The sequence below is a fragment of the Morone saxatilis genome, unplaced genomic scaffold (genome assembly GCF_004916995.1).
Source record: "Morone saxatilis isolate NCDOM2014 unplaced genomic scaffold, NCSU_SB_2.0 Contig7, whole genome shotgun sequence".
NCBI lineage: Eukaryota > Metazoa > Chordata > Actinopteri > Moronidae > Morone > Morone saxatilis.
Genome location: NW_023340246.1, coordinates 11,526,902 through 11,546,378, shown reverse-complemented (window position 1 = coordinate 11,546,378; position 19,477 = coordinate 11,526,902). Strand labels below are relative to the sequence as shown.

General features: G+C 39.3%; 4 protein-coding genes across 5 annotated transcripts in view; all 4 read right to left on the bottom strand.

The window, feature by feature from the left end:
- The window catches only part of prkg3 (protein kinase cGMP-dependent 3), a 13,522-nt gene extending 10,727 nt beyond the window's left edge, over positions 1-2,795 (bottom strand). The window contains exon 1 of the mRNA XM_035678276.1: positions 2,447-2,795. The gene's annotated coding sequence lies outside the window, so the exon portion shown is untranslated. The remainder of the gene's footprint in view (positions 1-2,446) is intronic.
- A 1,076-nt stretch (positions 2,796-3,871) lies between these two features.
- LOC118340880 (phospholipase ABHD3-like) lies at positions 3,872-10,734 on the bottom strand. Of its 2 annotated transcripts, none has more exons than XM_035679035.1 (9): positions 10,361-10,734; positions 8,744-8,904; positions 8,346-8,528; positions 8,159-8,204; positions 6,946-7,058; positions 6,607-6,780; positions 6,475-6,523; positions 6,105-6,270; positions 3,872-5,725 (listed from the first exon to the last, which is right to left on the bottom strand). In XM_035679035.1, the coding sequence occupies exons 1-9, from the start codon at positions 10,478-10,480 to the stop codon at positions 5,520-5,522; spliced, it is 1,218 nt and encodes a 405-aa protein (XP_035534928.1). In that variant the 5' UTR covers positions 10,481-10,734; the 3' UTR covers positions 3,872-5,519. The 2 variants fall into 2 exon arrangements, with proteins under 2 accessions (XP_035534928.1, XP_035534930.1); XM_035679037.1 differs by having other exon boundaries at positions 10,591-10,734.
- A 1,335-nt stretch (positions 10,735-12,069) lies between these two features.
- On the bottom strand, positions 12,070-14,855 carry ctsbb (cathepsin Bb). The gene is made up of 10 exons (XM_035678821.1): positions 14,757-14,855; positions 14,285-14,408; positions 14,085-14,170; positions 13,841-13,955; positions 13,566-13,681; positions 13,390-13,475; positions 13,151-13,294; positions 12,927-13,043; positions 12,397-12,525; positions 12,070-12,266 (listed from the first exon to the last, which is right to left on the bottom strand). Exons 2-10 carry the CDS (start codon positions 14,405-14,407, stop codon positions 12,193-12,195), a joined length of 990 nt encoding a protein of 329 aa, XP_035534714.1. The 5' UTR covers position 14,408; positions 14,757-14,855; the 3' UTR covers positions 12,070-12,192.
- A 368-nt stretch (positions 14,856-15,223) lies between these two features.
- The window catches only part of fdft1 (farnesyl-diphosphate farnesyltransferase 1), a 5,776-nt gene continuing 1,522 nt past the window's right edge, over positions 15,224-19,477 (bottom strand). The window contains exons 2-7 of the mRNA XM_035678714.1: positions 19,217-19,400; positions 18,850-18,978; positions 18,127-18,318; positions 17,545-17,721; positions 17,247-17,399; positions 15,224-17,167 (exon numbers count right to left, since the gene is read on the bottom strand). Of these exons, the coding sequence (XP_035534607.1) occupies positions 16,940-17,167; positions 17,247-17,399; positions 17,545-17,721; positions 18,127-18,318; positions 18,850-18,978; positions 19,217-19,400 (1,063 nt within the window). The 3' untranslated portion in view covers positions 15,224-16,939. The remainder of the gene's footprint in view (positions 17,168-17,246; positions 17,400-17,544; positions 17,722-18,126; positions 18,319-18,849; positions 18,979-19,216; positions 19,401-19,477) is intronic.

Here is a 19,477-nt window from a genome sequence, read left to right as displayed (position 1 = left end):
AAATGAACATCATGCTATATGAAAGAAGACTTCCATAGACTTCCGGAAGACTAGTGAGTGAGACCATAAATTCATTAAGAAAGTGAGAAGTTGGGTCATTTCCCCATAAGACTCCATACTATTGGACTTCTTTTGTATAGCCCATGGAGCTGCCCCCGCTGGCCATTACCTTCACTTCACAGACTCAGACGATCTGCCCACTACTTATACGTATACAGTTAACGAGGGCGACATTCAGGGAAAAAATTATGTTACTTCTAATGCAAACCGAACATTTCCTGCTGCTTCAGCTTTACATTAAAAGCTTTTAACTGGCATGAGCTGACTTTTATTATGAAGTAGCAAATGCAATGTGTTTGTCAGTAAGAGTAGCACTGACCGCTATCATTAATCAAAAATGCGTCTACGGTCATATTCAGCAAGCAGTTAGTTGGAAATATAGCAGGGAGTACTGAAACAGGAAGGAGCAGTTACAGTAAACATTTAGATGAAGAGCTGCACACCTCCAACTTCTCAGAGAGGTAACCAACTCCCTGTGGCCTGCTGTTCGCAGACTCATGCTGTGTGCAGCATAAAATCAGATCACGGTTGCTCACAGAATGATGGATAAATCATTGTTGCCTGACCTTTTTTTTCTGCACCTCATACAAATACACCAGTTGCTCTCATGTTCCAGGAGTGTTTTTTTTGCTGTTACCACCAGTGACCACAGGTGTCGCCAAATCAACCAGGACTGAAATCTTAAGGATTGTAACTTTAACTACACACCAGATCTGATAGAGATATCTGTTAACAAAAGCCCTGATAACAAGGCGTCCCAGCCATTTTAATTTTGCTGATAATGGGAAGATGTTTATGTCTCTATTGACAGGCCAAACATTACAATCATTACAAACATAAGGCAATGGTTACCCGACCAATATCCTAAACACACACACATCCGCTCTGGTTGAGCCTGAAGCTGTTTGCCTGTGATCACTGTGCTCATCACGTGACCCCAGTTACCGCAGCCTCACCCTGAACATTGGACATCTCTGAGATTAGACGTGATGTTAAAGCGAATCATAAAGTCACTGAGCAATATACCAACAAACTGTGAAAGGGGACATAGCCGTTCCACTATCAAAGAGGGTTGTTTCTTTGATGCAAGTCTGGACTGAAGGTGATACTGGATAAGAACATTCCCAGTCACCTAAAGTGTATATGATATTTTCCATCACACCGATGATTCAACAGTGTTATAATCCAGTCCAACGCACGACACATTGCAGTGGCAGTGCCAGGAGTCAACAAGCCTGTGTTGCAGGAAAGACCAAGCTTGGTGGTCATTAAAATTTTACAAGGGACATAATGGTGACAAAAAATCTGTCACTACATGTTGCACAATACTAGCAGGTCAAATTTGCCTTGAGGTGTTTTTTATTAACCCGTCACATACACACAGACAGAGCTGGGCACAAATACAATTTGTAAGCTTTCTAGGAACTCGCAGCTATAAAGGACAACTGGGGCAGATTGGGATGATAACCTTTAATACCTGCTGGTCAACATTTAATGAAGGAAAACCACTGTTTGTTTATCTCTGCGCTTTCAGCCCAGGACAGCTGGAGTTCAAACAGTGATGACATAAGTAGCTGCATGCTGCTGGTTGTGTATGAGCTGTTTTATTCATTTATTTTATTATTTATGTGATGCAATGGACAATGCAAAAGTCTGAAATACTTCAGGTGTATTTTCAGCCATGTCAGATAAACAGTAAAAAAAAAGCCATATCTCCTAAAGTCTATTAAGTTTGACACATATTTGTAACAATGATTAATTATCTCTGGAAGCCAACAACATTCACATAAGCAGTGATTCATCCAGTAAATGATTCCTGGAGAAAACGGGAAATTGGACAACCAAAAAAAGGGGGTGTATTTCTGTCTGCTTTTCAGCTGCACAGCAGGAACATGATGCTGGGCTGATCACCATTATACTGATACAGACAGCATACTGTACACTCCATACTGCCTCATTACTAATTCATCGCCAAGTGTAACAGCTGAATTCTCATAAGATGCTCTGTAATAGAAACCTGTAGAGAACATGCGTCTGGTCTAGTGGTGTGTTCAAGATGCCCCCTTTCACTGGATATTAGGGTTTTTTTTCCAGCACATGCCAATTATGATAGTTTACTTCATGGAATAACTGTAATGCCTCAAAAAGTGAAGCCATTAAAAAGGAATATTTTGCTGTTCATGAGTCTGTAAAGTTGGGAATCTGTACTTTAAACACCTTGAGTCATGTGATGAAATATGCATCCAGAGCACAGACTTAAATGCAGTCTAAATGCCTTTAGGATCCTCTAAAGGCAGACAGCTCTCACCAAAGGGAAACAAACCCTGCAGACACCCAACTCTGAAAGACACAATGACATGTAATGTGTAGACAGAGTCCCACTCACCTGCTGGCTGTGTGTGGATCAGGAGGGAAGATGAATGTCTCTCCAGCCTATAAAGGCCGCATGGATCATAGGAGCCAAATAATCACCCTGAACTGCTCACAAGATCCTCTCTTCAAGTATTCGCTGTGTGTTCAATTTCTGCTTGACCCCCAGACTGTCTACAGACTGGACACACCTGAGCAGATACAAACATGCAGTCTGCAACCTCTCTGGCATTACTTCTTCTTTTTCTTTCCGCTGCACACTTTCTTAGCTTACATTTCCATGTCTGCTCTACTGCTTTCACTATTTTTACTTCTCTCCAGCTATCTCTCACTCTCAATCTTTCCTCCTCTTTCTCTATCTGTCAATCTCAGCAGCTCTGGTGTTGAATCATTAACGATAACCTGAGGCTCCTCCCATCACACCAGGTAGAGGAGGCAGGAGGAAGAGGAGGAGGAGGAAGAGGGGGGGAGGAGGGGGAGGAGGAGGAGGAGGAGGAGGAGGAGGATGGACTGTAGAGAAAGCTGAAGTTGGGGTGTAAAAATAATGCTCGGCTGCTAAATAAAATAAAAGCAGAGTCTTATTTTCTGGGATTTCATTCCTTTTAATTGGTTGTCTCTTAAAATGAAGCTGTGTGAAGTGTTGTTGTTGTTTTTTTCAACTTAAAAAATAAAACAGCTGCAAGACTAATTTGTGACTTTGGGACATTTAGCAGTGATTTATTTCCTGCTGACGTAGAAGACAGATGACAAAGAAATGAAAGTGGAGGCATTGAGTAAACAATGAGAAAGTCACTATAAAAGATGACAGAAAGGGGAAGTGATATGAAGACAATATGAGAAGCGCACAACCACAAAGCACACTTTATATATTTTCTCTAATCCTTTCTTCTACCTTGATATTTTTGTACACTCATGAAAAATAACTAGTTTTTCGAAGATAGTCTCTTTATAATATGATCATGCTGGATGCTTTTCCTCTGAGAGTCACACACATAACTGACAGCCAGAGTTGAGGGAAATGATCAAAGCTGAGGGCAACTGGGACAATTCTTAGATTATATCTGCCAAACTTAAGTGTCTACTTCATTAGGTTTCTATTTTTCCACACGCCACTGGATGTTTTCCAGGCCGCAGCGTCACTGAATGAATCTAAATGAGGCTGAAGGGTTAGCATTGTGACAGAGGGCGTGGGCCTTTATTGTTCACAGTTAATTATTGATAGTCTGGCTGGTTAATCAACGACATTAATGACCCCACCACTCAGAGATAAAACGGCTTGGATTTCAGCTGTGGAACCGGAGGGAACTCGGTGCCTGCATGTGTTATGACATTTTTCCATTAAACCCAGGACTGAATTATGTGTCGCTATTGACCACAGCCACTGATAAGAATGAGTTTATTTTATTCCCGAAGTAAAATCACCAACAGAAATTCAAATGTGTCTTCTTTCATCTTCATTCTTTAATTCAAGTATAATTCAGTTACCGAAGACAGAATAGATGGTTCATAATGCCCAAAGTTGTGGTTACATCTTACACAGAAGTAAAACAAAACAAATTTTTTTTTTCAATAAATACACAGCAATTAAAGGAAAGTGAATGTAGTAAACATCTGCAAAGAAATCATGAGCAAATAAATTCAATAACACAGCAATTCACAACATTTGCTACTATAATCTTAATCTTTAACGTTCATGTTCTTGGGCCACAGTTGATAGCATTTCCCATTATGGGTCAAGTCAAACATTCATTCTGCAATACCTTGGAATTGGCATAATACATGTGTTTGTATCATCAGTGCACTGTTGGTGATACACATGATAAGACATTTAGCATATTCTCTACCGATTTTAAAATACATTCAGTGTACACACATACAGACCTGGTCCTACAAATACTTCAAATTAGTCATTACATTTCAAGAGAAATGCCCTCCTATATCTACATCTACACACCAAATAATTATCATGTGGACTAAAAGTGGTCACAATACACACACTATAGACATTATTTTATCTAGCGCCCATTCCTCTAACAATGTTTCAGTGACAAAAAAAGGCAGATTGCAACAGACATGAATTCAGAAGCACTCGCTATTAAATAATTATTATTTTAGAACACCAGGTACAAATACCTAAAGTAACACACCTAGATTTACTGGTTTTCAGTGAGTGTTAGCTCTTTTACCTCTGATGAACTGCATAATTTACAATGCAATGAAGTCTACTGAAAAAGCATATTCAAGCATATAATACTCAAAATTTTGTTTTAAAAATCTGTCAGATTATAAATGTATTTTGCAATTATAGAAGTCTTTTTTCTTCAAGGCAGATATGTATATTTCTTCTGTATTGCTATTTGCTGGATTACCTCAAGAGTCTGGTATGCATTGACAGATTGTATGTCAAGTATGCATGCAGGGCTAAAACATGGGTAGTATAAGGTATGTTACACACTTCAAAATCAACGTAGCATATGAGGCAAAACAATATCAATAGGACAATACTACTGTTCTATCTTTTATATTCAATTAATTCCTATTTAAATCACATTTTATAACTGCACCTAAAATCCTAGGTGTTTTCTTTCAAGGTCTATTTGTGCGTTTTATTTCCAACTCATGCTACAGTGCTTCATGTGAAGTTGGGACGGAGAGGAGGAGGGGGAAAAGCTATTTACATTCTATTGACAAATAATTTAAAAAGAAAAACTAATCCATATATTATTTTTGTGTAAATACAATATTAGGCATTAAGTTATCAATTGGCTGGAGGATTTCTTGAATTCTTATAAAAATGAATTCATGACTTTTTTTTTTTAAAATATTCTTAGATTGCTCATTTAAAAGAGAACCTGAGACAATGAGGAGGTAGATTAGCTTATTTGCAGTAAGGTCATATGATTGTACAATACAGCTGTCATTCTCGGTGAAAAGCCGACTTCTGTGGTAAGATAACAGCATGCAAAGCTAAGCAGTGCATTTTTGGAATTGTTGCCAAGATGCCAGTGGATCATAGTCTTTACAGCTAGCAGTCATTCTCATATTATGTCAGGTTCAGAGTACAAAACGAGTGACGGTGTGAAAAACAATTAGCTCATCTTCTCCTCCTTAATGCCACAGGCTTTTTTGATGTCAGTCGGGTGTTCAAAGACGGCTTGAACAAACTGACCGAACAGGCGCTCCATGTAGGTCTCACCAAAGGGAAACAAACCCTGCAGGAAGGCGATGTGTCCACCATGTGCTGTCAACAACAGAGCAACATTGGGCAGGCCCTGGACTATGGTCAACGGGAAGGCTGTGCGGGAAATACATTGAAAAAATCAAAAACATCTTTTGTAGTAGACTGAAATATTAACCACGGCACACAAGAAAACATCAAAGAGTTTCTTCCAGAAGAATATATGTTGTGAATTCTTCCAGCATTCACACAAATGCTCCTAACAATAGTTATAATGATTCCAGTAGTCTGTGTCCTCCTACAAAAGCAACTGTCTGTGCAGTGCAGGGATTCTCTAATGCTCAGCACCATTTTTAACAAAAGGATTCTAAATAATATTCTGCAGATAACACATCCAATCATGAAACCAGGCACAGACTTCACACTGAAGTGTCAGTTAATGAAAAGTTACATCAAAAACTGTACGCCTGTCCATCTTTTCCTGTTGTATACTCACCATTTTGGGGAGACAGGGGGTCATCAGCAGCGTTGAGACACAAGATGGGCACGGCTGTACTGGGGAGCTTTTTGTCTGGGCTGGCATCGCGGTAATAGTCTGTACAAGATTTATAACCAAACTGCAAAATGGTGAAGCGCTCGTCAAACTCACGGATTGTCTGTGCCTAGAAGAGAGGAATGAAATGAAATGAAATAAAAATGCGAACAGAGAGGGAAGATGTTGCTTATATACCTGGAGTCTTGTAACGAAAATAATTTCCCCCTGAGATTATTAAAGTATTTCTGATTCTGAAGATAATAACACATAAAGGAAGAGATAAAGAAAAAGAAACTATGACGGAAAAGTAAATGTAAGGAACGGGCCAAACCTTTAAGACATGGTCAATGTCCCCCACTTTCTCCAGAACCTTCCTGTTCCTGTAAAAAAAAAAAAAAAAAGTCCACAATACCGAATTGTTACTTTAAATTCAAGAATTTTGTGAAACTGCAACTTATCTGACCTGATAACAGCACGACACAGGCCATTCGTGAGGTATTTGTTGAAGAGCAGCCAGTTGAGTGGTTCTTCCACTGAGGCGGCAGACTTCAGGGCATCCCAGGGGACAGAGATGGTGAAACCTGCCACCATCCCTGACTCTGTGCGCTTACGGGCCAGGTAGTTTAACAATAACATGCTGCACAGGGTGAAAGAAGAGGAAAAAAAACAGAACTTTCCACAAAAAGGTAGTAACTAAAGGGAAGACCGAGAAAGGAAACAAAGCCAGGATAAATCTGACCATTGCTAACGTGTTTAGAGAAATGCAAGCAGTTGGAAACCATTACACCCTACACCAACTCACCCTCCAAAAGAAAAACCAGCACCAAGCACAGGGGCATGTGGGTAAAGTCCTTTGACATGGTGAACCACACGCTCAAGATCTGAGGTATTAGCTCCAGAGTAGGTGACAGGTGTCTGAAATTAGCAGAGGAGGGGCATTACATGTTGTGCTCAGTCCAGAATTTGTGTTTGAACTGCTGTATATACTACAGCTGGCATTACTCGACATTTCTTATATTGTCAACAAATCTAATGAAAAGACCGAAACCAACATTGTCTGAGATAGTTTTGCACTACTTTCCTATTTCTGTATGTGGTATTTAAAATCCATGTGTTCCTACTGAAGATGTAAATCTTTAACAGTGGGACACACATATGTAGTTCTAGTAATTTCCTAAAACAGCTGGAAAAAAACCTTATTTAAATTAGGTTAAATAGTGTATTTCTTGTAGACCATACGTTTGACTAAAAATAAACAGTGCCCATGGTTATACTTGTGAAGGAACATGTTACCCAGTGCAACAGTGTGGCTCATGGAGTGTTTTTAAAAACAATGGAGCTATATGGCACATAGAAATATATAAAGCACATCAGGCTTAGGATACACTTGACAATAACTGTTCAATTCATTGTTTGTTTTTGTCTTTACACAGGATTTATTGACAATAACAAAAAAACTGAATATCCAGTCTTATCCTGCGACATTTTTTGGAAAAAGCAGCAGTAACATCTTTATTTATTTGCCCATTGTGACACAGATAGATATTTTATTTTACGATACTTTAATTTATTTTCAACTTCATACCGAATTTGCAGATTATTGGGCAGTAGCATGAGGAGAGACTTGCTCTCAGTAAGCCTTATTCAATAAGGTCCCCAATTGGGCAAATCAAATAAGAAGAAAAAAAACACCTGATGCCTAAATCTCAAAATACACACCAACCATTGATCTGTTTGAGAAAATCTTGGGGAATCAGAATAACAATCATGCTTTTAAAACCAAGACAGTTTTAGCTTTTAGAATGAGACCCAGCTACAATCACCCAAGACTGCGGAAAATAGTGCTCCCTGCAGATTGATAGAGAAGGATAAAAGTGCAAACTCTAATTTGTGAAGCTACTTCGCAAACAGAGTCGGTTGAAATGACAGAACGACACAGGAAATTTCACAATTCAGTGTGACACGGATAAAAGGTCAGAAACTGTAAACAAATGTAATGTAATTACTGTACTTACCAACAACTCTTCCCCTCCAGCACCTCTGTTGTTGAAGACCACACATCTAAAAGAGAAAATGTCGATGAAAACAACTACAGCAGCTACTGGACATTTAAATTTGTGTTTACATTTCACTTCTCATTTTTGCACACAGATGAAGAATTTCATCATTTCAGACAGGGGCCGGGTGAGGAGCACAACGGACCTGTAGCCGCGGCGAGTGACCTGGCTAACAATATGGAGCACATAGGCCGCCTGGCTGTTCCCGGTCAGGCCTGGGAGGATCAGTACCGTGGGACGGGTAGAGGATTCTGTGTAGGTTGCACTGGCCTGATTGTCCACCCAGTCCAGAGAGATCTGACCACCATCAACAGTATGGATCAGCTCACTGAGGGATGAAGGGAGGATTACTAGTACATTAACAACACAAAAATACCATTTTGCCATTCTGTGGGTTTAAGATTAAGAGTTATTTCATCCACATAACCTTGATGTTCTTATAGGAGAATCCTGTAGACAGGACTTTCCTTAAGAAATATATAAATACTGTACTAAGATAGTAAGATGACAACAAAGGGAACTCATGCAGGAGGTTCATCCTACTTGCGATAAGTGACAGGGAGTCTGGACTTGAAGAGGGCACAGACCACAGTCTGAAGCCGGCCTCCCCAGCACCATGGAGTGGGACTGAAGCGCTCAGCCACCAAAGGACAGTGCTTGTGAAGGAATGCGCTAAAAGCCTTGCTAGAAATTAAGCCTGGAGTCTGGAGGGGAAAGAGAAAAAAAAAGACAAAGTATGAACAAAGAGGAGCCTGTAAGTAGACAGGAATTCATGCAAATCAAGAAGGATGGGGTTAGGGGAGCATTAGAAGAGTAGACAGTGTGACAGTTATGGAGCCTCAAATGAAAACCTCATGACTTCAACAGACAGGAAATGTATATATATTTTGTTGTAATGCCAAACATTTGCAGATTCCAGCTTGTCAGGTGTAAAGATTTCGTGTTTTGTATCATTGTCAACTGAATATCTTCGGGACTGGTTTTGGGACTGCTGGTCTTTTTCTTTTACATTTGATAGACTAACCAAAAAATCTATTACAGTAATTAAAAAAGTAATCAGCAGATTATATAGGTATTTATAGTGGATGTATAGATATATGTATATAAGTATGTTTATAAGTAACTGCATATATTGTTTTTCTATGATGTTAAATGATGTTATTAAGCATTTATTTCCGCTTTATGCACCAGTTGCTGACTATAACACTAGATATGAGGGAAAGTTCTCCTCATGGTCTCAACCACCCAAACAGAGCTGGGTAAAGTCTTTTCCTTCCCACACACAGGAAGCTGCAAGGCATACTTATCTTGGAATTTCTACCCTTTACCCTTTCTTGTTTTGGTATCTTTTTATGATGTAATCTGTCCCCATTTGTACTCCTAAGCGAAACTTTTTTTATTATTATTATTTTATTAAATTGTAAATAAAAATAATAAATTGATGCTTAATATGATAGTTATAGTTGTTGTTGACAAATACAAACACTTACAAATGTCCCTAAATTTCCTTATGACTGTATCATAGTGTGTTTAAACAACCTCAGAAGTGTTCATATGCTCCTCATTAATGCTAAATAGGGATCATGATTAAGTGTTAAAGCAAATAACCTACTTGCAGGCCCAAACATTATTGTATTAATGAAGTCTGTATTAAAGTGCCCTTAGTTTTGTAGAACAAATGTTACTGTACACATTAGATTAACATTTGGTATCCAAACCATGCAAATATACCAATGTTATTATATATTTTCATAAAGATTCACAGGATTGTGCTGGTTTAAATCATGTAAATCATGTCCAGCTCTGTACTGCATGAACATCAAAAACTTATTATTAAGTAAAAAATGGCAATATTGAAAAATACAATAAAATACAATAGATAAGATGAACTACAAATTGATTAAATAAGAAAAAGTATAATAATAATAATAATAATAAGCAAAATACAATGCAAAAAAAATGTAAAATTGAGCAGAATCAAATACAAATTTGAATAAAATATGACTAAAATAAAACACCATACGAAAGAATAATAAAAAATAGATTACTATAAGAAACAAAAGAATAAATACCATAAAACACACACACACACACACACACACACGTGGATATAGCCTTTAGTGCAGTCAGTATTACCTAGCCCTGACCGCAGTGACTGACCTGACACTTGCGGCCCCACAGACAGTACAATGCGGCCGTGAGGGAGCAGATGAACACCGTATAAGGTCTGGAAACACACTCCCAACAAGTTGTCCATAGCTCCAAATGTGATATAAGCATGTCTGTGGTGTGTCTGGCTACAGTGCAGAGCGCTAACCTCTAAATGACTCGTTAGCCGACACAACGGGACAGACAACGGACAAACAGTGTGTTAGTGTCCGACAACCTGCCTTCATCACCACCAGCTAATGTTAAAGATGTCCTAGAGCCACTCCTCCCATTAGCTCTGACGATGTTCGGTATCCACCTGCAGGCTTTTATTCAGCGGTGTTTTCTCCAAGAGCGGCTACTTCCTGCTTCATGCCAGTGTTTGAGTGTTGGAAGAGGAACGCGGAAGTTAACTAATACGCATGCGCCGGCCACATGCGTATTAGGCGCATTTCCGCCACCTTCTGTTGTTTGTAAGGTACCACTTTACCAAGGTCACTGTTGTTATTATAGTTTATTTGTATATTTTCCTGAAGTATAGCCTCTTCTTTTTAAGTCCCATAGTTTACGTTATAGTAGACTCATTTAAGTCATATTAAAATTGAACTAAACTAACTAAACTAAAACACGATAAAAAAAAGAATATGGTAAATGTGGCTCTTAATGTTTAGATATTTTTGAGGCCTTAGCGTCCCTGAATCAAATCTAGTTTTAATACCTATAATATTTCAGATTTTTACATGGTGCATATTCATGAACACATTTCTGTTCACTTAAATTATCACAATCCAACTGACTTGCAGCACATCCGGGGCAAGGTGGCATTCCAGTTTTGTTGTTTTGTGGGAAAGATACACTAGGTTGGGGGTTGGTGTGTAAGGTCCTCTGCTCATTTTTAACCCCTAACAGGTTCATTCAGGTCTACCTTTGCATAGGAGTCATCTTCCTCTTCTTCTTTAGAGTTCATGGTAGTTAGGTGCATTGTCTCCTATAATTTCTTCTCATAAAAGCACAACACTTCCATGCTTTGTTCCCAGGGATGGAAGCAGAGTGAGCGCCTCTGTCCACATCTGCCATGTTGAAACCAGTGGTAGAAGAAGAAGTATAGAGTATTTTACTTAAAAAAATATGTAATTAAAAATACTTACTTAAGTAAAAGTATAAGAATATTAACATCAAATTTAAGTATCAAAAGTAAAAGTAGCCTACTCATTATGCAGTAAGGCCCATTTCAGAATTATATATAGTATATTACTGGATTTTAATTAGTGATGTATTAATGTGTACATCACTTTAATGTTGCATGTGGGGGTTATTGTAATCCCTTTATATACTGCTTAATCTATATAATATATCATAATTTACTAGTTTATTTATATTTTGTATTAATAATCTTAATCTGCAAAGTAACTTGTAACTAAAGTTTTCAAATAAAGTGGTGGAGTATAGTGGAGTAAAAAGTACAATGTTTCTAAATGTAGTGGATTAGAAGTGTAAAGTACACACACACACACACACAAACGCCATAACACAAAAAATAACATCTCCATATGACATGTAAAGTGTCACATAGCAGTCCTGAGCGTTTTTAGGTAACTCTTAACTTGCTTTTACCACAGATAGCAGTAAAAAATATTGTATAGTTCATCAGAAAAATTAAACCTGGTGATCAACATAATGATGTATTTAAAACAATAAATACACTAGCACAAAAGTTCTTGTTTCACCATGTTGTGCAATTTATTCCCTTTTGGTTACATGAAATCTCTATTATAAAATCTCAATTTTAATCTTTCTTAATTGACTTTATTTGATGATCGTTTGCAACCAAGGACTCATTTAAGCTAGAGTGGGATTCCTGTAACCACCTCTGACTCAATGCCACACTCATCAGTTCCACGCTTGATCTTGAAGAAACCTAAAATGAGGAGACACAAAAAACACCATTTAAGGCTGACACTACTTTACCATATCACTCCCAATATTGCCAGATTATGTGACAAAAGTTTGTTCTGCACTTATGGCCCCCAACCCTGATTTTGTTGTACCTTTATCTCCCCAGTCACTGTTCCAGGAGTTCGCAGCCAGCCAGTAGGGCGTCCCATTCTCCTCTCCCCAGCCGAGGAGCTTGATGGCATGACCACCCAGCATCTCCCCTGTCACATGCTGGTACACACCTACAGTAGAGTAACATTGAGTGCAATAACACACGGCTTAAATGACAACAGTTATTCACATTTTAACACAGTTACTTCTCCAGCATCCAAGATTTAAGAGTCAGCTGCCAAAAATGTAATTCCCAACCTGGGACCTAAATGCGAGAGGTCCCAAGACAATAAAAGAACGAAAAGAAACAAAAATCTTACAAAAGTTACAAAAGTAATTAGTAGTTGTTTCTTTTCTTGTAAAATACAGTAAGGCAGGCGTTAAGAATAACCATAAAGAAATAGCCAATCTTCTCTCTGATGTTTTTGTGTGCTCATGTAGGTTATATAGAGGTATCAGTATTAAACATTGAGTTAAGAACTCCTTGTAGTACATTTAAAGTGTTTAATATACAGCAGAGTTGTAGCCTCACCAGTCTTGTACTGCAGAAAATCTGCATATACAGAGAAAGCTGCCTCCACAGGCCCGTTCTTGTACAGCTCGGTCATGATTTGCTCCTGCTGGGACGGGACATTGTACGTGCGTCTACCTGCAGAGGGAGACACAGAACATCAACGCATTAACATCACAGCTAGAAGCAAGACAAGGCATATCAGAAAAGTAGGGAGGAGAATAGATCATTTTAGAGGTCTGTACCAAAGTGTTTGTCCTTCTGATAGGATGGTGAGTATCCATCAATGCACTGCTCCTCACACTTTGGAGTGTCCTGTTCACCCTGACACGGAGGACGAGTACCATTTACGTGATGCTCACAGGGAGCGATGCTGTAGGGTCGGCAGCCTGTCACACACACCGTCAGTCTCAGTTCACACCTTAAATACTTCCTTTAATAGCTTCATGAAAAGCTTTATGAACCCATTTCAGTTCACACTTACCGACTTTGGAGCCATACAGGCCTCCTGTCACAAGCCCTTTCTTTGCCCAGAACTCCCAGGCAGCAGAGGGAAAACCACCAAAGCAGCTGCATCCACAGAAAAATAAAAACACAAGTGTTGTTCAGTGTCCTTTTAACAGATTCGGAGTACACTCATTTTGCTGCACAGATGCTCACCCCATGCCACATTCATCACAGCAGGACAGTAGATCTTCAGCGGAGATCTCCAAAGAGATCTTACCACCGTTGTGTATACACAACCTGTCAGATATCGCCTCAGCTGCCCCAAAGGCCTGTGGGAAATAAAAAAGGGGACAGTGGATTGAGAACAAGGTTGTGGTTTCTAAAATCCACTTAATTTATCTTTTGGTTCCCCCCGACTGAGCAACATTTCCCTAATTGAGGAAAGAGTGCTGATTCTATTACTACTATATGTTGTTGGTCTGTCTTACCCAGCAGGACCCACAGGATCCTTGATCTCTGATCTGTTGGATTGTGGGACAGTTGGGCCACTGCTGGCGTGGGTCAAAGCTGTCTGGAAGCTTTATGCCTTCAATATTGTGAACCCTGGACAAGAGAAGACAGTCACTGAGCACTGCAGATAAGATAAACCTGCTGACTGTCACCTGTCACACACACATAAATCCATGCAAACACACCCTTATATGGAAGGGCCGGTGCACTGTTTAAACTTACACCTCTGGAAGCTTGGGTCCCTTCAGTATAGTCCCACATAGTCCCTTCACATAGCTGATATCAACATTATGGAAGTTCTGCCCAGCCTGGAGCAAAAGTAGGGAAGTTAAAATTACAAGAATCACAACATTCACAACCACATCAGCAATCTGACCAGTAAATACCCAAAAATATAGACTGGACAATTAAGATGGGCTCACCGTCCAAGTGGTGTTGGCCTTGTTAATAAAGTCGATCATCTCTGAGGAGAGCAGAGGGAGGTGAGGCCGGGCCCAGGTGACAGAGACTGTCACAATTACACAGAGGAGGGCGAGTGGATGCATCCTGCAAAACAGATGACGAGACAATGACAGTGTAATTCATCATTTCTGTAATCCTACTGCAGCATCTTCTCAAAATGTTGAAATTATTTTAGCCTACATTTCTTGACTGACATCTGAATTAACTAAATATAGTTGTTTTTTAACTACTAACTACTTTTTCGAATACATACATGATCAAATATTTTAATTTTGACAACTGCCTAGTTAAAACCACTTTAAAAGGATTAAAACTGCGAACAACAACTATAATTATAAAACTTTAAAAATATAGATTTAATTATTTAGATTATATATTGTCTATATTTATATTTAAAAATAGAATTTCAGCTGAATCTCTGTTGGCTTTTACCTGTGTTGCAGTTGTTTCGATGGACGTTTATTCTGAGCAACTCCTTCCTCCTAATGAACAAAACACCAGTAATTTCAACTTCTTCTACTGTACTCTCCTTTTTACAAGCTGCAAGTTATGGAATCACATGTCTGTGTAACGAATGCATCGTCAGTACAAATCTCATGTGACTAACAAAATGGCTTTCCAAAGGTTGACAGGTCTTAAAATTATGACCTGGCAATGATTAAGAGAAAGCAACTTACCATTATTATTAACTTAGATAAAAATCTTTCTTTTTGATTATTATGCTTAATAAATATGATGTACACATATTCAGAAATATAAACAAAAACAAAGCCGGCACAATATATGAACCTCTGCTGGAAAATATAAGAATATAACTTTACAGTCTGGAATCTCTTTTATCAACAGGCTTTAAAAAATGTGTGTTATAGGCACAATCACCATTGAGATTGTTTACATTCTTTTACTTCATCTGTTTATTTGTTCAAATATGTACAAATCAAACTTTCACATTACATAGCAATGTTTGTAGCTCTCCTTTGGTTCTGTACAAGGTTACTCTGTGCTAGCCTTTCTACTCACCAAAGCTGCATTAAGGACACTTTAGCTAGCAGTCTCAATATGCATTTCTTTCAGACATCAAATGTATTAGAAATTACATTTTCTCTCCCATAATCATTTAAATAGTCAAAACTACCTTGAAATTGCACTGTCTGTTCTTTTTGTCCTATTTATTTTCCTAAGGACACAGAGTTGAAATAGAAAATAGACATAAAGTGTGAGTGGATGCTGTCGTCTATGCTAACAGACAGTGTGTCTACTGGAAAGTACACTGGTGTAACAGTTCATTTGAGTTTCTCCTGTAAGCTAGACATGGAAAAAAAAAAAAAGAAAATTTGCTACAAAATCAAATACAAACTTAAAGGGGTCCTATTATGCTTCCTATTATATGATTTCCCTTATTTTCTGTTATATATATATATCATGTTAGAATGTCAGATAATGAGGTTAATATGTTAAGTTATTCCCTGTGAGCAAACAGATTGAGCGAAAACTATTTTTTCCACTGTGCAACAGGCTGATGTCAGCTAGCCGCATATCAAGTTTTTGTCTTGCAGAAAATGCTTTTTTGGTTGTGAGGGAAAGTTCAATGTTTTCTGTTTCTCTCTCCGATGTCCTCTGGTTACTCTGTGATTTACGTTGTTTACTGATGGACATTTAGCATTACTTACTGCTAAAGTAGCCAACTGCTAACTGCTGCTAACTGCTAACGTACTTGGAGCTTGAGGCACCACCGCAGGCGGTTCAAAGTTCCTGTGCTAGAGACGTAACGTTAAACACTCCCCTGGTGCTCTGAGCTTCCAGTCTGGGCAGTCTGAGTCAGCTAATAAGACTACTAGTTGCACAATTAACTACTGAACAGCAGGTACAGTTAGCAGCAGTTAGCGGCTTAAGTAGCTCACTGCTATCAATCCATCAGGAAACTGTAAATAACGAAAAATTGAAGCAGGGCAGCCCGAAGGCCAGAGGGAAGACCAGAAACTATTAAAGCTACTCAAGTGGTGTCCTAGAATAAAAATAGAGCTGGAAATAATAGGTCCCCTTTAATTGAGTTTGGTGACAATGTTCCCCTCAAATCCTGAAATGGGTAGTCACATATTGTGCATTTCACTATATTAACACACTTTAAGGAAGACAGTTATTATTAATTTTAATGACAAAATAATGAATTAATTTGATCAATTTCTCTCTTGAAATATTCAAATATGCTGAATAATTTCACTCAATTCAAAGGGTCAAAATGTTTAAAACAAATCAAACTAAAAACAAAAAAAAGAACACAATCAACATAAACGTCAAACAACAAAACGCCCTGAATTGTTTCAATTTGCCATTTATGCTGGTGAATAAAACCACACAACACTGTGTGTAAATAACTGATCCAGATGCAGGATGGACTAAAAATCACAATCAAACAACCTAATGAGATCAACCTGCTACCAGAACCCCTCCACAGTCTAAATATGTCCATGGTCCTGTAATGGCCAGAGGGTAAGAGGGTAAAGTGGGAAGAAGTGTTTCAGATTCCTTTAGTCAGAGGAGAACCGGACCTCCAGAGCAAGCAGAGAGGCTTTTTCTGAGTCTGTGGGCCCCAGGAAAGGTTAGCTTAAATGGGTTCACTGTCCCTGCATGTCGCCTGTGCCCTGTGCCTGCGCTGCAGTGGTGCTGAGGTACTGCCAGCTTAGGGCGGCGAGCAGCATGGCGGCAGACAGGTACATGGGCGACAGGTGGTGGGTTCTAGAGGGGAGGCTGGACTGTGACAGGGCGGACTTCTCTCGGATCAGAGCCAGGATGTGCAGGGTCTTGTCCCGTGAAGGGTCAGTGAGGGAGACCTTCTGTAAAATCTGCAGAGAGGGAGATTGTTTTGTGTTAAAGTGCGGCAATGTGGTGGAAGTAAGAGAGCGAACACAAAAATACACCCACCTCCTGGCTGTACTGGCCGATGATGGTTTGCACTGCTCTCATGTTGGTGGCTTCCATCATGAGTGTGACCGCCTGTCCCTTTCTGATCTTCACTACTCCCTGGAACACCATGGGGTTGTTGTAGCATGTCGATAGTGTAGCTATAGCCATCACCTGGCCAAGAGAAGATTAACATGTAGGTCAAGTGGAAAAAATCTGAACATTACACTAAAATCTGTGCTGTTCAAATACCATGTCATACAAATCACATTAAAACCCTAAATCGCTGGAATCCAGTAAGTAATAAATCAGTGTGTACCTGTGGAATGGCACAGAAATTGAAGACGCTCTGGTTGCGCAGGCGGGACAGGTAGGCGATAACATCCGGGACGTGTCGCAGAGCATCGGTGACGAGCAGGTTGAGACAGGAGAGAGCCGACTCCAGCTTCTCTGGCTGGGCCAAGTCCTCCAGACGACCGGCAAACTGACTCCAAGCCTGCGCAGGCACACAGAGGACACAAGATATTAACACATCACATATGTCGTTATTTATTCAGCAATATGAGCAATGCATGTCGAAATGTCTCCCTCGTCAACAGTAACAAAATGGCAATTGTAAAAGACGCATAACTTGGATGATTACTCAAATAGCAAACAATAACTATGACAACAAAAATCTATATATATTTTAACTGTTTTAAAGAGACACTATCTATGTTAGACTTGTGTGACACAAGTCTCCATGCTGCATAAAGTCTGTGTGCAAAATCTAAATATTCTGCTGATAAAATGTGAGTAAATGTTAAAGTTCAGTATTTTCTTGAACTATCATACTCTGTAACTGTGGGTCAGACACACAAGCAAACGAGGTAAAACAAATAAGCTCACAGCGCGATATTACCTCTTGTGGCCAGAAGGCACGTCCCTCTTGTGTGTCCTCTAGATAGTCTCGGATGATGTTAGTCTTCTGGAGGAACAGGCCCATGGAGTTGGCCAGCTCCGTGTCCCGGCCCACCTCGGGGTCCTCCAGCTTGGACGCAGAGAACAGCTGAGACAGACCGATACCGACAAGCCCGGCCACAAAGTGGCAATACTGCACAGAAGATAAAACAAGACTTTATAGAATGTCACTGTAATATCCAAAGGTTTGATTTTGAAGTTGTGTGGTAAGACTTCATAAAAATTAAGCTACCAGAATGACTGAAAATATTAAGAGAGAATGAAACTGCAACTTAAGTGAAATTGTCACATGATTACTGTGCACAAGGTTGACAATCAGTACCAATAAGTCAAAGGTTAGCTTGCTGTTTGCTAATATTTCTGGTTTTCAAAACTCACATAACTTCCAAACTGTCACAGGCAAAGATACACGTCAATAAGATCATTTTCCTCCAAGCCAAAGACAAAACAATACTGTCTCTGCTTCAATCTGTTTGGTCATCTCTAATATTATGTTCAGTATAAGGCACTATAAACACTGCCACACATCTGTTTGTGTTTTTACAAATTTAAGTCTAAATCCATTTCTAGTTGCCATTTAAACACATGCTCCTGTTATACTCCTAATATGTCTAACATTTCTGCTGTTATCCTCACATAATGGTAACACAGGGCTATTGTTTACCAGGTCCCACTCCTTCATGGATCCCACTTTCTTTTCCAGGAATTCAGCCATTCCCACTCCCATACGGTGGCAGATGTCTGAGATGACGTCTCTGTACTCCTGAGCGAGGTTTCTGAATTCCAAGGATATCTGGATTGGCACACATGAAGATTACAGTTAATGATTTATGACAATCTTCAATTTGAGTGACGAAGATTTTATTGAAGACTTTTCTATCACATAGAAATGTACTAAACTTTGTAATTAAAATGGCATTTTATTGTGTAAATCTGTCATTTAAAAAGGGACTACGTCAGTAAATTAAGCCTGGAGAGCCTAATGAACCTGCTTACTGCCCTTCTATGTACCAGCATGCAGTGCTACTGACCGTGGGGAAATCCTCCAGAACCTGCCGGTCTTTCTCCTGGCTCTCAGTGAAGCACCACTCGTCCTGGTACAGGTAGGTGTGGAAATCGTTCAGCATGGGGACCTTCTTATCCAGAGGAATGCTCATGTCGTCCTCCACTGTGTCCAGCGCTCGCAGTACCAGGTAGAAAATACAAACTGCATGTCTGCATCATAAAGACAGGAGGGAGGGACAAGAGACGGCTTTTAAAAGGCAACTGGAAAATCTTGAGAATAATTTGAG

Bases quoted from the DNA above. Each gene is read 5' to 3' on its own strand.
- LOC118340880 (XM_035679035.1), bottom strand. From the start codon at position 10,480: ATGCTTATATCACATTTGGAGCTATGGACAACTTGTTGGGAGTGTGTT. The intron at 6,781-6,945 runs GTGAGTTGGTGT...CACCCTGTGCAG, and splicing joins GCTGGTTTTTCTTTTGGAGG to CATGTTATTGTTAAACTACC. The intron at 6,524-6,606 runs GTCAGATAAGTT...TTTTTTTTACAG, and splicing joins CTGTGTCGTGCTGTTATCAG to GAACAGGAAGGTTCTGGAGA.
- ctsbb (XM_035678821.1), bottom strand. From the start codon at position 14,407: ATGCATCCACTCGCCCTCCTCTGTGTAATTGTGACAGTCTCTGTCACC. The intron at 13,044-13,150 runs GTACAGACCTCT...CTCCCTCTGCAG, and splicing joins TCAGAAGGACAAACACTTTG to GTAGACGCACGTACAATGTC. The intron at 12,267-12,396 runs GTACAACAAAAT...TCCTCATTTTAG, and splicing joins CAGTGACTGGGGAGATAAAG to GTTTCTTCAAGATCAAGCGT.